This window comes from Aedes aegypti, chromosome 2 (genome assembly GCF_002204515.2).
Source record: "Aedes aegypti strain LVP_AGWG chromosome 2, AaegL5.0 Primary Assembly, whole genome shotgun sequence".
In the NCBI taxonomy this organism is placed as follows: domain Eukaryota; kingdom Metazoa; phylum Arthropoda; class Insecta; order Diptera; family Culicidae; genus Aedes; species Aedes aegypti.
Genome location: NC_035108.1, coordinates 421623202 through 421641417, shown reverse-complemented (window position 1 = coordinate 421641417; position 18216 = coordinate 421623202). Strand labels below are relative to the sequence as shown.

Genomic DNA, 18216 nt, shown 5'->3' with positions numbered 1-18216 from the left:
AAGTGTTCGATTTGACAGATAACTTTATTCTAGATTTTTCTAACAATGTATGTTGAAAAATTATAGTTTTTTTTTAAATTTTACAATCATGTTTTCAATCAAGCCAAACACTGTCGAATGCGTTTTCTATGTCTAGAAGAGCAAGACCTGTAGAATAGCCTTCAGATTTATTGGAAATGATCAAATTTGTTACACGTAAAAGTTGATGAGTGGACGAATGTCCATGTCGGAATCCGAACCGTTCATTGGCAAAAATTGAGTTGTCGTTGATGTGGGCCATCATTTTGTTCAAAATGCCTTTTTCAAAAAGTTTACTGATGGAAGAAAGCAAACTGATTGGAGATAGCTAGAAGGTTTTGCAGGATTTTTGTGTTTTTTTTTAAATTTTACTGATCGAATTTAACGAGGAGTTCTTAGAAGAGTTCCTAATAAATTTCCAGATGTTCCTAGATGTATTTTGGAACAATTCCTGAGATGAGTAGTAGAAGAGTTCGCAAAGGATTTCATATCAAATTGGCTGAAAAAATAAATTGAACCTTGAGAAAATCTAGTAGAGCTTCCTGGAAAAACCTTGAACAAATTTCTTCAAACATTCTGGAATAAGTCCTTGGAGAATTTCTTGGAAAAACATCTGTAGGAATCTTTAGGAGATCTGCTAGAACAAATCCTAATCCTGGAATTACATTTTGGAAAATTTTTAAAGTAATCCCTGTAAACATTCATGGTCGATTCAGAAGTGATTGCATTGAAATATTACGCAAATTCCATTTGCGTAATATTGCGTTAAAGGAACTTACGTTAATAAAATTTTCGTAAAGGAAGGTGTCAGTGTAATGGAAACAACGAAAAATAAGCAATCTACCTGTTCTGTTGAGAAAACCACCACTGATCTGATCCGATGGCAGTGCCGGTCAACTCCAATGACGATGACGGTGCAGCAGAAGGCTTCAGAGCCTCGTGGCAAACCTGTGTGCGTGTCTTCCTCCCAAGAACAATGATCTTCTTCTGCCCGTACTGCGTACACCTTCTTTATGGGGGTTTTTCTTTTACCTGAGCTGCTGCCGGACGAACGACCACAGGTTGAATCTATTTAACAACGAATTGGGTTTTCGTCTAATTGGATATTCGCTGGTCGTGCCAGACTGCCAACTGACCACTGCACACTTTCCACGAGTTGATGATCACTCCCGGAAAACGTTGAACTTCTTCGAACCAGAATCACACTACCGAAATCACCTTCGGTGGAATTCTCGAATTCTATATTGGTGTAAATTTTCTTGCACATAAAAATATACTTATATAAACCGAAATAAATACGATTTTTGTTTCACTCTTTCTTCCTCGGCTTCTTTCAGTGGTCACAAACAATGGGAAAAGCGACATAAGATATGTGCAAATTTTGCACAGCGCTTGTACCGTAGGAACGGGAACCTTGTTGGGAACCAGAACTTCTTCAGACTGGCGCTTTGCGTCTCGAACAAACTTTTTGATATAATCTCACTCCATTATCTTTTGCATTGCCACTAAGAATCGCCTTCTTCCACTTGCGACTCAGGCGCACTCCTTTTTCTTAAGAGTAATCTTCTCTTTCTTGTTCCCACCTCGGGTCGGAATCGAATTAACTTTTCACTTATTTTCCTACTCCAGGAGGAAAGGCTTCCCAAAGTGATTGATTTTTTCCTCCCTTTATTGCAACGTTGTCGTCTTCCTCCGAATTGAGGGAAAATTATTTTCCTGTCTAGAACCTATAACATAAAACTTCCTTCCACCTTTCCGCTCCCAGTCGAGACAACTTGCGGGGGAGCTCCCGGACACTTTTTTTGCGACCGGATGTTCGCTGGCCAATTTCTCACAGAAAACTTCACTACTTTCAAACGTCACAAACTTGTCGCGGATTCCAGCACAGAATTTTATCGCCCGGTGCTGCTGCTGTTTGATATGGTAGTTTTCTTTTTCGCTTATCTAGACACAAAAGAACTGCTTCTCCCTAGCAGCGTCGCCGCTTCCGCTTCACTACATTAAACTCTCTTCGCCACCAGTCAGCAGGGTTGCCACATATACAGATTTTTCTGTATTTTACAGAATTTCTTGAATATATTGTGACCAAGAATCTGTATATACAGATTACAGATTATTTAGAGAAATAAAAAAAAAATGAAAATATACATTTTTGAATGCTTTCAAATTTAAAGTGAGATGTGACAATATTTTACTGTTGTTACAAATGATTGGTATTTATTTGAAATTCTTGTGTAATTCTTATTTCTATTTCTATTTTTAGAGATACAGATTTAAAATACAGATATTTTACTTCAGGATACAGAAATACAGATAATTCAAAGAAAAAATACAGATTTTAATGTGGCAACCCTGCCAGTCAGTGCTTCTTCTGAAAGCTGACTTTATCCAGGTGTAATTTCACTAACCACTGAAAAGACACCGACACAACGCAAACGATTAACAGAAGGCAACTGAACTGAACAGCAAAACAGCGAAACGAAAGAACCCGATTTTCTCTACGCGAGGAGGATGTTTTTGTTGTGACGTTTCGCGAAATGTCATACTGGAAAGTGTGAACGGGACTGAACGCGATCAGGTTGCATGCAAGCTCCGCAATGCAATTTCTGAAGTAAGTTTTCAATGCGTCGGATGCTGATGGTAACAACCGAAAATGGTCACTTTTAACACTTCAGTCGTCGCGCTGTTGTATTTTGTACAACACTGGTGGAAAAACCTCGCTCTTCGTTCACAACAGCAGCGTGGTGGTTTTGACCAAGGTGTGTGCATTTTACTCTGTAACCAGAGTAAGGTGTAATCACTTGGTGAAAGTGGCTAGGAGGCCATCTTTAACTTGCTGGCCGTTTTGTTTACAAACATTACTGCCTGACCTGAATGATGCTGAAACTGAGATCAACCGTGCTGCCATCAGTGTGGGCGATATCTTCAAAAAATAAATAAAAAAAGTAGCGCACAAGGAGTAGGGGCGACCAGATTAGAATTATTCTTGGCAACACTGTTTCTCCAACCAATCAGGAGTCAATCTCTCGACTGCCTGTCTCAGATGTTTGTAAACAAAACGGCCAGCCTTTCCTCACCTACCCTTTCTGGTTTTCTCCACAAAGTGAGCATAATGGAACACCTTAGAGTATTAAACCCGCCTTGGTTTTGACGGTGGCAAACCGCGCGACGACTGGAATGTTAATACACAACTACCCCATAGACTTAAAAAGTTATCAACCCCCTCGTAACACATTTTGTATGAATATTTTTTTAAATTTTGTATTAACTTAACTTAACTTTCGGGCAGTCGCGCTGTTTCACTGTGTACAATATGGGACGATTCAAATATAACGTCCATCGTTTTTCGAGATGCCTAGACCCCCCCTCCCCCCTCTGTCACGCTTTTTCCTATATCTTATACACGTACTATCACACTTTCGTAGACCCCCCACCCCCTTCCCCAAATGATGGACGTCATTTTTGAATGAACCCTATTTGTGATTCATATACTATCATTTTGCTACAGTGATATCTATCGACATCAAACCAAAATGTATTCCTCATACAAGAAGAAAAACTATGCGCGCGCATCTGGGTGTGAGGTTTGCAACATAGTAAATTTGAAATGATCGTTATATATGAGGTCGAAGCAACTTTCTACAGTGTTAAGTCTGTTTGTCTGTGTTAAATATATCAAGCAGGAAGTCGCTAGCGGAATTTATCGTTAGTTTCAACCTGTTTTGAATTATGTTAGTAACCTCTTTGATATATTCTAAGATTAACCCTACAAAAAATACACTATCGCCTTAAATTTTCACATGTGTTCTACCAGATTATGGAATTCGTCAGTAACTACATCTAAAACGTCTCCTGCAATACAGTCTATTTCAGTTGATAGCCTTTACTCGTAGCTCGTAGCCTAAGTAGACTTTTTTTTTCGTTTTGCTCCCGTGCTTCGTACTGCTTTCATGGTAGAAATGAGTAGTGTTCGGAAAAACGCTCTGCTAGTATATTTTAAAGTTCTTCAGGTCCGACCAGATGTTGCTAAAGTCCAGCATTTTCTGGAGAACGAGATTAGCCTCAACCTCGCGAATGTCAATAGCATTAAATTGCACAACACCCGCAACTGTGTGTACATCGAAATGAAAGACGGGACACAGCGTTGCTGTATGAAAATTCAAATAACTTTGGAGATGTTCTCTCGATACAAAACGAGCGCTGGAAGAACTACTTCTGTGGAGACTTCAATTGAGTGCGAGTTTTGCAGATGAGGCTCAAGCAATCGATACCATCTTTTATAATTATCGAAAACCAGACTGTCACGGTTCTCCATCAAAACCTGCAGGTATGGATCATTGAATGTAGTTTTTGTCAGTGCTCACCGCATCAAAACAAAGGCGCCACTGTATATGGAATTTAACATTGTGACAGCATTGCTGTTCTGTCAAACACACAAGGCTACGGTGGCGCTATCTATGCTTTCCATAGCGGCCGTTTTGGTTATTTTAATGATCCATTGCTCCATAACTCTCGATTACTTTTTCAAATCGACGTAAGTAACTTTCATACGGTTTTGAGAAAATTAATTCAAAAGAATCACAACCTTGCTTCTAAAACTGTTTTAAAATGAATCACCTTTTTAACAATTTTTCGACGTGTACATTGCTTAAATTTTGCATACAATGAGCTCGCGTTCAAAAACTATGGAGTTCCTATTCTTTCACACATGAGTTTTATGACAAAATGATAAACCGTTGCATTCAGCCGTTTTTCTACCAGTGTAAAATCGACTCAAGTAGTGTTTTGTTTTTAATCGTGGTTAAGTCACTTTGTCTCTCCATACAGCGAGGCGGCGAAAGTGGTGGTTAGGCTGCGAAAGTTGAAAATCTTACTTTCGTCGTTTTGTATTCCGAAAATTTAACGTTCTAAAAGTGAAAATTCGAGTCGGTTCAGAGCGAAACGTGTAGAATTTCGTCTGCGAAACATGTAGGATCGATAAAGTAAGTTTGTATACATTTTTGACTTGAGTCTATATGAATAAGTTTTCGAGAACTGTTCACCCCAATCAGAAATGTTTGGAAATGACTGCTGCTGAGAACGCGGCTAATGCAAAGGTAGAACTTGTGGAAATGTACATCGTGTACCACTACACGCATTCCATTCGACAGTGCGCACCTTCGCACATGTGCACCTCTACCTTGAGCCGACTGTACGACGAGAGGGACGAGAGAGGAGGAGAAAGACAATTTGTTTCATTCCAAAAGTAGCGCTTCCCGCATTCAGTTGTGTTTTCCATTATCGCTTATTAAACGTTTGTAACCGTAGTTTCTCGCGTGTGCTTTATTGCTGCTGCTGTCCACTCCGAATCCCATTACGCTGTCTTCCACTGCTGTGTCCCTGACTTTGCCATCAGGTTATGGTTCCCAGCGGGATCGGTATGAGGATTTTGTGACCGGTTTTCCGAAACGGTGCAAATCGAATTTCCACCGCGTGTTCTTCTTCTTCTTCTTGGTATTAACGTCCTCACTGGGACAGAGCCTGCTTCTGAACTTAGTGTTCTTATGAGCACTTCCACAGTTATTTACTGAGAGCTTTATTTGCCAAAGTTGCCATTTTCGCATTCGTATATCGTGTGGTAGGTACGATGATACCACAGACAAACAGACGTAACACTGACTAAATTTCCATTGCCCACTCATTTAACGATCATTTCAAATTCACTATGTTACAAGTCTCACAACCAGAGGCGCGCGCATTGTTTTTCTTCGCGTTTGACGTTTCACACTACCGCCATCTGTCGGTCTTATTGCACGAAACACCATTATGGCAGTTTTATTCATCATCATGTTTAATAACATTTTAATAATTTTCATGGCCAACCTCTGTTCAGGCGTTGTTCACACAAATTTGGAGAAACATTAAAGCATGTCGTTGAATTCCAACTTTATTTTTCAGCTTTTAAAACGTTTTACAAAAATTTAGTTCAGCTTTTATACGACTGATCCAAAAATAATTAAAAACACAAAAATATTTTTCTAGGCACTTCAAATGTAAGTGTACACAATTATCATGATATTGCGCATTTCTTTCACCACTGGACTATCGCAGAAGTTTTTACAAGTGCGGAAACGCTAATAAAAGTGCGCAATTGCATCAAATCGGGTAGGTGTCTTCGGGGGACTTATTCTTTGTAAATTAAAAAGAATAAGTGCTGTGAAGACACCAACATGATTGAATGCAATCCCGCACTTTTATTCACATTTTCGCACTTATGAGGCCGCACTTCGCAGTCCAGTAGTGAAATAAATACACAATATAACAATTATATTTAAAAATCGCCTAGATACTGGATTCTAACTCGAGACCTTCCAATCGTCAGCGGTATGCCTTGCCATCTGCGCCATCCTAGAATTGATGAATAAATCGTCCAGTGCAAAATATAAACCTCTCATAGCTGAACATTGATCATGTTTGAGTTTCTATTCGACATCGTCTAATCAACACATGGTACGCTAATCAACAACTGAACAAGCATATTATTCAGCTGCTGTTTAGTGCTGATCCAAGCTGAGTTCAGTCGGCTATTTTTAGCGCACAGTGAGAAAATTTATGTCAATGATGGTCAAAAATAATGTTGATTTACACAAAGTGAAATCAGTCTGAAATGATTAAGGTGAATATGCATCGAAGCCAAACCTCAAATTTTCAAGAGCACAAATCTAGAGAACCAGACAGCGCAGCGGTTCGAGCTGAAAAACTAAGCGATTGGTCACACGTTGGTGGTGACCAATCGATTAAGTTTTCAGCTTGAACGGATATTTAGTTTTCTAGATTTGAGTTCTTGAAAATTTGAGGTTTGGCTTCGATGCATCTTTACCTTAAGCTAACTTCATAATAAGTTTTAGTTTGTTCAAAACTTCAATTTGAATGATTCATTCAACTTAAATTGAAATTCATTTATTATAGAAATTATATTCGTATTAATTATTTATATAATTGATTTGTATTTTTCATAAACCTATTATGCATTAAAGAAATAGTCCTCTGTATGAATATATTTAAATCATTTGAAGTGTTCTGAGCACTATGCGCATGAATAGAAAAAATGTTCGAATATCTTGACGCGTGGGATTTTTTTTTTTTCAAAAATGGTCAAATAAATATTTTTTCTTAGATCGCGCTAGTCAGTTGTGAAGAAATATCATTTCAAATGTAGCTATAGAAATTTATTTAATCAATTCTGTCAAACAAATGTCCACTTTTCTTGTACGGAACAACATCCCGAGCAGGCGAAAAAAACTTAACAAAAGCAAATTAACATGGATAGCTAAACTTGATATTAACTTGATAGATATAATATATAAAAGATCTGAAAATGATATCTAAAACTACCTACATACAAAGAACAAACGAAATTTTGATGTTTTTTTCAGATCTTTTATGTCAATCAAGTCACTATCACGCTTTGTTTGTCAGTACTTCGCTTCTATTATAAATACTTAGCTCAAATGTTTGTTTTTGTTTTTCAAAATAATCCTACGTTTCTGGAGGCTGACCATGTTTATTTTCTGAACAGCTATTTAAAAAGTTTTGAGAAAGCATAAGTTATCAGCTTTGAAATGCATTCGGAACTCGACACGAATTTCGGATATTTTGTCCATTTTATGAAATTTAGCTATAGTGTGATCACTTTTACAAGGCTTATAAATGGCTGAACAATGTGCTTGTTAATCGTAATTTTGGCCTCTATTGGATCAACTGTTCTTATAATATACTGAAGCTGAATTAGGATTTTATAAGATACTTATTCAGATCTTATTCATGCTTATGTTAAACATGTGGAAATAGCTGAAATGCGACGCAAGTAAAACGTTAGTTCGTCTTCTGAATATCCTTTTATACATATACATTTGTTTAGTGGAATATTGGCTTTTTAATTGGGGGAAACATGTCTTGTTCAGCTCATTAGTAAAACAATCTTGACTAGTCGAATGAGAATCTTTGGAAACGTTTAATAAGTGGCGATTCAACTTTTGTTCATTCCAATGCATAATGTTGAACATTGATCTAAGTTTGTGTTAAAAAAGCACCTTCTCAGCTCTTTATAGAGCAGTTTTTTTATTCAGCTGTCATTACCATTATTGAACAATAATTAAACATGCATGCCTGTTTGTGGCTCTGAATTGTTAGTTGGGGTGTTCGGACGGAGGCCATTTTGTTGTGCAAGTGGTTGCTCAACGTATTTTGACAGCTACTAAAGGTACGCTGCATTTTTGTCTTTCTTACACGAAAACACTCACACAGATAAAATAGTTATGAAAATCCGTCAGATTTGTACTGAAATCGGAATATAAATTTAATTAATTCAATTGGTTTGTTGAGAAGTATCCATATTTTTACATATCATGATTCTACGTAAAAAATTAAACCAGAATCCAAAATTTCATAATTTTCCGTGCCCTGGAACTATTTTTAAAATAAATTTGAAGTTAGTATGGAAATCGCTTTTGAATCATTGCTCGGCAAATGTTACTACGGGACGAGCTGTTATTATGTAAATTGAAATCTCATTGAGTCTACAGATTTAAATCTTCATTAATCATTTATAACGTCAACATTATTACATTGCAGCGTTATCAATTTGTATTATACTTAGTCAAATGTACTCTTCCGATATAGGGTGTTTTATGTAATTTGGACAGAGCGTTACGCGTATATAATTTGGCCACTTCCATTTGATTTTGCCGTAAATGGCCAAATTATATACGCGTATATAATTTGGCCACTTCCATTTGATTTTGCCGTAAATGGCCAAATTATATACGCGTAACGGTCTGTCCAAATTACTTTGATCACCCTAGCTACGAAAACATTTTCAGTGCCAGTTTTCATCGGTTTGAGTTATTTCTGAGTGAGGTAATGGGTTGTGATGCGAAACATGAAAAATACTCCTCATAAATAGAACAAATGCATTAAATGACCTCCCAATCGGATACGTAACAAATTATTCTGCTAAGTTATCGATATTTTGTTATCTTAAATACCTAAATTTACTTAAATTGCATTAAAATATAGCAAATGCCATACAAATCCGGAAAAAGTTCATAACTATCTACTAATACCAATGCACAGTCGTGAATAGCATACCTTCTATAGCTGTCAATATACTTAGGTGGTTGCTCTCCTGCCGGAGGATAAAAGAAGAGGAAAAAACGGCCCGAAGAAAAGAGAGTAAAAAGTGTTTTCGTTTTCCCCAGTGTTTCGCTGATACAGCGAAGAGAGGGAGAGAAGAAAAGTGTACCGAGCGAACGCTGCTCGAGATCCCGACAATAGAGTGGCGTTTTCAGTTCTGCGACTCGGATCGTTTTCGGATTTCTACTCCCATACAGTACCCGAACGGGGAATTCGTTTTATGCTGTTGGAAAAATGTTGCCTATGCTGTGGGCAAACGATAAAACGGAACACAGCTAATCCTTGAAAAAAGCACAATACATGTGTCCGAAACGTCGGATGTAAGTGAAAATCCGTTTTTGAGTTTTATTTAAGACTGAAAGCCATAACCTTAAACATTTACTTATATGTATTCCACTAAACAGCTCGTAGATTTGTTATCATCTTGAGTTAGATTTTCTTTCAAACATATCAACGCCGAATAACTCACAGTTCAATTTTTATTCGGATTCATTTACATTCTCACATAGATTTTTTTTTGTGAAAAACAAGAACACCATTAATTACTGAGTGCATAAATTATAACATTTAAAGGAAAATACGCAGTTCTGACTGTGAACTGGAGATATAGCCATCGCTAACAGTCCTAATTTAATAGCTGACAAGTCGCCCTTATCAAATGCAGGACTGAGAAAGCAATGAAATATAATGTATTGTCCTAGTCGCAACAACTTACATGATAATGCTAGCTTTTTAAATCATTGTTTCACCGTAAATTTCCCTTCTTTCAATGATCTTTTCGACGCGCCTAATTTAGTTCACGAAGTTTACTTAGAATGGTATGAAAGGAATTGAAAACAAAATAGAATGTAACAGCAAAACGGCTAATCCGAATTTATTACTTTTTTTCTGTAATAAACTTCATGTTTCTTATTTATTATAATTCATAAAATCGGATTTGCCATTGTACTATGCTACAGTTATCATTGAGTTTGGGCCTTTCATAATACAAAGTTTGGGCTAATACATAAAGAAATATTTAAATTAGATCAACCTATAACAACTGATATAAAATACTACTGCTACACATGACGAACTTCAAAGCCCAATACTATCTGATGCGTATCCTGGACCTTAACCGGCGCCAGATCAATCATAGTTTCCCCCAGTTCTATCTCGGGCTTTTCCTCCAACTCATCGCCGTTAGTTTCCGCCGTTGCCGCTACGATGCATTCATCTCGGCGCTGATGCGCTTCCAAATGATCCCTTCTGCGGAACATCCGCGGACACTTGTCGCATCCGTGCAGCTTATCGTCCGGAATGTGCGTTTTAAGGTGCACTTTCAAATTGTACGATTGGCTGAACATCTTGAAGCACACTTCGCACTGGTAAGGCTTGTGGAAGGGTCCTTCCAGTTGTTTGTTAGCCGTTTCCGGATCAATGATGACTTCTCGGGGAAGCTTAGCTTGCTGTATCTGGTCGTCGTGTTCCCGCTTGCGATGCGATTCCAAATGATCACGCCGTTTGAACTGCTTGTGACAAATATTACATTTGAGGGAATCTACGCTTACTGTCATATGGGACCGCATGTGCAGATTAAGCTTGTGGATCGTGTTAAAGGGCTTACTGCAAAGCTCGCAACTTATGAACTCTTCCGGATCCTTGTGGTGGGTTGCATGCGATTTGAGATCATCAATCGTATTGAACTGCTTTGGGCAGCGAACGCATTTGAAACGTTTCTTCTTCGAATGGACCATCATGTGCCTTACGAGGTGGTAATTGTCGTAGAAACTCTTCGAACATATTTCGCATGTGAAGTTCTGATCGCCTTGGTGTCGTTTTTCGTGCACCTTCATGTTGGACAGATTCATAAATGCTTTTCCGCACAGTTTACAGCTGTAAGGTTTCTCACCGCTATGGACGCGTAAGTGCTTGGTCAAATTGCAAGCCTGGTTGAAACGCTTTGAACAGATTTCACACTGATATGGTTGATCGTTCTCGTGATATCGCTAGAGAGAATAAAAAACGTGAAAAATGTGGTTTTCAAGATTGTTACTTGTGATCAAAATTGTAAAGCATTCTCAAAATTGCAAACTATTCCCCTGAATGCAACAATCCACCGAACACTATATATCCAAGACTATAATGAATTTTCGAATTTAGTGGAATACCTTCATTTATTTATTTAGGTAACATCTTAACAGATAACACTGAATCAACAATTCCACGCCACAATACTCACAATACACAATCCTCGGTTCTGCCCCAAGCTCGCCAAGCCAAATCGATTCGCACTTGATCCATCCATCTAGCTCGCTGCGTGCTCCACGCCTTCTTGTACCAACCGGATCCGAAGCGAACATCATCTTTGCAGGGTTGCATTCTTGCAACATACCCTGGCCATCGTATCCTTCTAGCATCAGCTACCTTTTGGGTACTGGGTTCGCCGTAGAGTTGGGCAAGCTCATGGTTCATCTTTCGCCGCCACACACCGTTTTCCTGCACACCGCCAAAGATCGTCATCGCCAAAGCACCCGACGTTCGAAGACTGCAAGTGCTTGCAAGTCCTCCTCGAGCATCGTTCACGTTCCACTCCCGTAAATGACTACCGGCCTTATGTGCGTTTTGTACATGGTACATTTGGTTCAGTCTGTTCGAAGCTCGTTGGACCAGTGGAAGTGTGCTGTTGTTTCGGTGTTTTGCTGATATACGTACAGCCGTTCGCACTGTCGATTGTACTGCTAGAAGCTCAAATGGTAGAGTACCCGCTTCGGCCATGACCGCGTTTATTGGACTAGTCACAAATGTCCCAGATAAGTAACGGTTCCTTTTGTTGTATGCCGGCGCGAAGATCTGCAAAGTCGGCTCACTAATCCAATGCCGTAGGTAAGTTTTCCGGTGACTAGGGCTGAACCGACTTGCAGTATCGTTGCTCGGTTAGCTTGCGGATGTGTAGCTCCATCATCTGCAGGACCCGCAGTCTGGATTCGCACGATTTCTTCACAACCTGGCAATGCGGCTTGAAATTCAGTGTCCGATTTAGGGTTATGCCCAAGATCCTCAGACGATTAGTTTTTGTAATGGGCACCCAGCCGATCGTATCATCGTTTGCTGGCTCCCGACGCGCATTTGGGCTACAATAATAAATGTACGACTTCGTTGCTGATATAGCAAACTCAACACTTTTAGCCCATCTATCGAATGCCTTCACGGCGGCCTGCAGTTTTCGGTGCAACTTTTTGCTCTTCGCTCCTTGAAATAAAAGGAGGATGTCGTCGGCAGATAAAAGTATTTCTATTCCACTTGGTATCAGCTGAAAGATGGACTGAATTGCGACGAGAAACAGCGTCACAGATAGCAAAGAGCCCTGCGGTACGCCATTTTCCAGCTCATGTTCGCGAGACAAGTGTCCGGCAACAGCTAGCTGAAATGTACGCTTCGAAAGGAAATTCCGAAGCGTATTGAACATGCGGCCACGTATCCGCCAAGACTTCAATGTTTTGAATATACCGTATCTCCATTTGAATCATGTGCCTTCGACAGATCTAAGGATGCTACGAGACAATGCTCATCGACATTCGGAAGCGATCGCTCGAGTTTAGCAAAGTAGGTATCCGTGTCACGTCCCGCACGCAATTGTTGGCGCTTGAATAATCGTCCACTTGACTCTACCTCAGTAATCAATCGTCAGTTGATGATCCGCTCAAGTAGTTTTGTCATGCAACTGGTGAGCGAGATTGGCCGGAAGGCCACAGGTCCAGAATCTTAGCATTTTGGCTTCGGAGTGGGGACGATGATAGCATTTCGCCAGCGGTCAGGAAACTCACCACTACGCCAGATTTTGTTGAGAAGCTCAAGGGAAGGCGTTGAAGCACAGGGTACAACCAAGATGCTAATCGTAGTTCTGCCGCCATCTCTCGACCACCGCACGTTCGTCCGTGAAATGATTTCGGTCACAGTCTCTGCACATGTCGGCCTGTGACACAAAGGCTTTGTGCGAGCGGTTCAGCTTGTCTTAGAACTTCCGTCCCAACAAATATTTTTTGTGGAATAAGTGTTGAACAGATCACTCTCAAGCATATTTCAGTTAAATAAACTGTTATTAAACTACGAAAGTTACTTGGGGTGTATCTTTAGTGCGGAACAGTTTTTCCATCGCTTCGCGATCTCGTTCTTTCTGCTGAAATCATGTCTGTTCCGTGTCTGTTTATACCGTGCCTCGTTACGTGCCATTCTCGCCCATACTGTACTCTTTTCATACTTCAACTGTACGCATTCGTCGTGGCGTCGTTTCTTGAATTGAACCTCTGAACCAAGTGCTGATGCTGCCGTGCTACCTATGACAGATCAGATGGACCTTCAGTTATCTTCAAAAAATGGCGGATTCAAGCTGCTCTTCCTTTGTTAGTGCCACTTCCAACCGCTGCGCGTATTCTTGAGCTACTTCTGTCTCTCGTAGCTTTTTCTCTCTGAAATCTAGGCCGGTGATTAGAGAATGGTGAATGGTGCATTATAAGAATAAGATTCTGGGAAATGTAATTATGGGTAACGTTTTTCGAGGGGAATGGTTTTCTAGAGAATGTTATAGAATCACTTATAAGCTATACTTACCGCATGTGAAAGCAGATGAGATTTACAAATGAAAGATTTATCACATTTATCGCAAGCAAACGGTTTCTCACCAGTATGCTTCCTTATATGGTAGGTAAGATTATTGCTTTGTGAGAATGAGCGATCGCAATGAGGGCACTTGAACTTCTTCTCCTCGGCGTGTATCTGCATGTGATCCTTCATGTAGGCTACCAGTTTCCCACATATTTCACACTTTGTGGGCTTTTTCATTCCCATCGAGGAAAATCTCACTTTTGGACGACCTCTACCTCTTTTTTTCATTGGTTCGACATCAAGTGCATAGTCGACATCTTGTTCATCTTCTTCAATTGCATGATTACTTTCGCGATCCAATTCTGATAGTGCACAATCATCTTCGTTACTCAATCTTGAGTCTTCTAATATCTCGACCATCACATCTAAATGCTTTGGTACTGCGGCCTCTACATCCTTCTCATTATCTAACTTCAAAGGTATTTGAACTTCTTGAACAAAAGGCTCAACCTTCTCCTCCGGTGATTCTATTTTATATTCTTCCTCAACGCCTTGCTCTATTTGACTAGGATCCAAGCAGTTGAACGGATCATAAGCCGGAGCTGTGGAAATTACCTTCTCCACGACATATTCCTTACAGCGAGGCTGGAAATTATCGTCAAACTGGTCTATCCGCGCACGACAAAATTCACAAATCGGCGATAGGATTCCGCAGACAGGTTTCACCTTAAAATCAAAATGTATGTAAAATATTATTATCTACTACATTGACCTCTTACCTTCACATTGGTAGATTTGAAGATCTTGTTCAGCAGTCGATGATCGTCCTGCTCGCAGAAAATCGATTCCATTGCGCCATCGGTTCCCTCGCATATTTTACATGCCACTTGCTGTTTCTCGAACGGGCTGCAACCAAAATACCGTTAATAATTGACACGATTTGTGTATTTCTACATGCTTGGGACTGTTTACATACCATATTACATTCTTCGCTAAGCTCATTTTGTTGTTGAAGCTGTCCTACTCGAATTCAATTGAAAACCACTTCACACAACTGTCGCAAATACTTTTAATTATGCTTTAACATAGAGCAATACTTAATTTTCTTAAGTATTTCTAGAAATTTTTCGTTATTAATTGTGAGTTGATACAATTTCACCAATTTCACGAGATTTTGATTAGAACTTAACATATCAAGACCAACAATTGAAAAGGCCTCAAGTCCAAAATGTAAACAAATCGGTTTTCTGCTGATTTCAATGTATAAGAGCCTATTCTTACTAAAACATACAATAGTAATTTAAAAATATTCATAAAAGTTGAAAAACTAACATTTTTCTAAAAGGCCCCATCTCATTTTCCGCTAACCAGGATATTCATCGCAAATGCGGCCTTCTCTCAAAAAGGCCTCATTTCTATATCGGACGGAAACCGAGTTGAGGCCTGTTAAACTAACATCAAAATTGCAATGTAGATTGCGAAAAACGTTCCAAATTCACTAAGCAGATGCAGGTTATACTACGGAGCGACTGCTCCTTGTATTATTGTATACAGTGGTTGTCTCAACGGCGAACATTATCGGGTTCCTGTAGAGTCAGTGTAGACTGATGTATTTTGTATCATACTACCTAATAATACCTGTGTCAGCCTGTCTGTACTTCACAAATTATCAACAAAAACACGATTTGGTTTCAATTGCATGGAAAATAAAGTTCAATTGCAATATTATTTCAATTGAACCAATATTTCCATACATTTTCTCGACGACAAACTCGCGTAGCACATACATAATGTTCATGGATGACGAAGGGTTCAATCAATCACATATTTAATCGACCGCACGAATCTTCTCTTGCTGTAGGGATCTCCATGTACTTTACTTCACCACTTAACACTCTTCTACACTTCAAATTTCTTATTTCATCATCAATTTTGAATGATTTTCAAAAGGCCACATCAGAAGATGATGAAAAAACAAGCCACAACTAGAAGGCCTCAACACATTTTAGAGTAAACAAAGGCGTCAACTCATAGGCCTCATCAGCGTCGGCTGGCGTCTATGGGCACAAATGAAAAGGGCTGCACAGCTTTTGGTGAAATAAAAGCCTCATTTCCTTTGACTCGTTTTTTTAGCAGGATTTTTTGCTAAAATGATAGTAATGAATATTCATAGCTATAAATCAGTTTATTCATCGACTTTCTGGACGATAAAATAACATACAATGCTTAAATTCATAATTCAAATTTGATTTATTGTTTGACAAATCAAGATTGCATTTTTCTCATTGTTTACTTTTTGGAGATGAGGCCTTTTGAATTGATAGTCTTGATATTTTTGTTGTGACAGCGAGAACTGTCCAGAGCTGTGGAAACGAAAAAAAAAGACAAAAACAAAAAAAAACTTGCATACAACTTTAAGGTGATGTGTACACGTAGAAACAAAAGAACCCCTGAACTTCGGGGTTCGTGCGGGAAGCGAATTTTGACTTGGGGCCCATTCACAAATTCATATCGGTAAAATTGATTATTCTGAATACCCGCCTACTCCCTTGTAACACAATTTGTATGAATATCTGACAGTTTTTGTATGATCCGTGACACCAGAAGAACACCCACCCACCCCCTAAAGTGTTATGGGAATTGAATGGAACTGATATGAGTAAAAATTTTAGGTATAAAGTACTAGTACATATTAGACAAAACATTTGCAACTTTTTCGATTTTCCATACAAAATGGTCAAATTTGGAGGCTTAGATCTCAGTTATTTGTGAACCGATTTGAATGAAATTTTCACAGTACGTCAGACATACCTTGAATTTTAACATATATTTTTGAGAGATTTTTCCAATCACGAGTTGAAAAGTAATAACAGTTTGACTAAAGTAAATTTCTTGACGAAAAAAATTACGCTGAAATTTGACTTTTCCAACCCCCTTTATTACGTTTTTTGACACATCATTATAATATTCCTTCAACTTTTTAAGTTACGTAAATTATAAAGAAAAATCACTTTGGTCAAACTGTTATTGCTGTTGAACTCATGATTATAAAAATCTCTCAAAAATATTTGTTAACATTGCATATATTCGACAAATTTCCAGAGCTGACAGACAATAAAGCATCGGGATTGGTTACCCGATCTTCCTTAAGGTTGCTTGCAGACTTCCTTGTATTATAATAACCTGATAGAGACTCGCGAAGAGGAAAAATATCAACGTCATATGCAACCCAGATTCCGCTGTCACGAAACGTCAAATGCAGCCCATCGTTTTTATGGCTTAAAAAGTGAAAAGTATTGTATTCAAAATAAACTGTTATAAAAAACCACAGTCAGTGGAGCAGTTTTTCCAAAGCTGCTGATAAATCTTAACACAAGACTTGTTATTTATAAAGTCTGCTACGTTTGCTGGCATGGCATTTCACTCAAAATGCCGTTTATGCTTCAGTGTGATGCAATCGCAAAATTTTTTTGCTGAGATGGCCATAAGAAAAAACTCAGCAATTGCAGAAAAAGAAGACCGTCGCCGCGAGTCTCGTCTCAGATAATAACCATTCATAGAATCACATATATAGTACTAATCAAAAAAAATATATATATAAAAACTGAAGTAAGGATTGTTTATTTTATAAAGTGGAAACTTTGTTTATGCTATATATTTTTTTTATTTATTGATAAAATCGTAATTGGTTTTCTGTGCATCGTTCAACTATTATTCTACAATGCAATGAAAATATAAGATCTAAGAAAATGCTTTTGGTTGAAGATTAGTTTTTCCAAAAAACCTATAAGAAAAGATGTTCATCAAAGTTTAACATTATTTTTCGCAAAACAAAATCTTCATTTTTATGAACGAATTGTATGTTCGTATCCTTCACTATTCAACTAAAGGTATAGCTTTAAAAACATCAATTATATTCCACCATTCTCTGATATTAGGTAACTATAGTAAATCATCCATTTATTGCCAAATTTACTGATACACCATCCTGTCACTCCCAGCAAAAGAGGAAAGTAAAAAGCGTGTTCAAAACTAGTTTAGATTACTAAAGAAACCTTTTAAAATCATGTACGCATATGTATTGATGTACAGCAAATTGTAAATGTTTTTCCGAATATTTTAATTGGTGATCTTAGAATAACATATTATGAAAATAATATATACAAAATAAAATCTATTTTATAACAGCAGTGTTGCCAATTTTGATAATTGTCAATGTGCTTTGAAAGGTCTAAAAATTAAGCAATTGGTTTTCTATTGTGATTAAAATGTGACGTGTAGACTAAATAAGTAACTCTATGAAGGCGTAATTAATGTTTCATATTAATACTATAATAGCACTTCCGTTTGGACGCACTTTAAACCAAGAAATTCTACTCATATCAGTCCCTTGCAAATTTTAAATATTTTTCTCTAAAAATATCGGGGAAAATTATTTTA

At 38.2% G+C, this 18216-nt stretch overlaps 2 protein-coding genes across 6 annotated transcripts in view; both read right to left on the bottom strand.

Annotated features, from left to right (window-relative positions):
• Window positions 1-2516, bottom strand: part of LOC5568929 — a 440477-nt gene extending 437961 nt beyond the window's left edge. For 3 of the 4 annotated variants that reach the window (XM_021847495.1, XM_021847490.1, XM_021847494.1), the window contains exon 1: window positions 863-2041. The gene's annotated coding sequence lies outside the window, so the exon portion shown is untranslated. Of the gene's footprint in view, window positions 1-862; window positions 2042-2426 lie in introns of those variants that run through there. The other variant, XM_021847489.1, reaches the window with a different exon arrangement.
• Window positions 2517-9657: 7141 nt separating this feature from the next.
• LOC5568931 (zinc finger protein 2 homolog) lies at window positions 9658-14997 on the bottom strand. Of its 2 annotated transcripts, XM_021847488.1 has the most exons (5): window positions 14753-14997; window positions 14556-14682; window positions 13783-14502; window positions 10252-11180; window positions 9658-9936 (listed from the first exon to the last, which is right to left on the bottom strand). In XM_021847488.1, exons 1-4 carry the CDS (start codon window positions 14776-14778, stop codon window positions 10254-10256), a joined length of 1800 nt encoding a protein of 599 aa, XP_021703180.1. In that variant the 5' UTR covers window positions 14779-14997; the 3' UTR covers window positions 9658-9936; window positions 10252-10253. The 2 variants fall into 2 exon arrangements, with proteins under 2 accessions (XP_021703180.1, XP_001658253.2); XM_001658203.2 differs by having other exon boundaries at window positions 9658-11180.
• Window positions 14998-18216: the final 3219 nt, after the last annotated feature.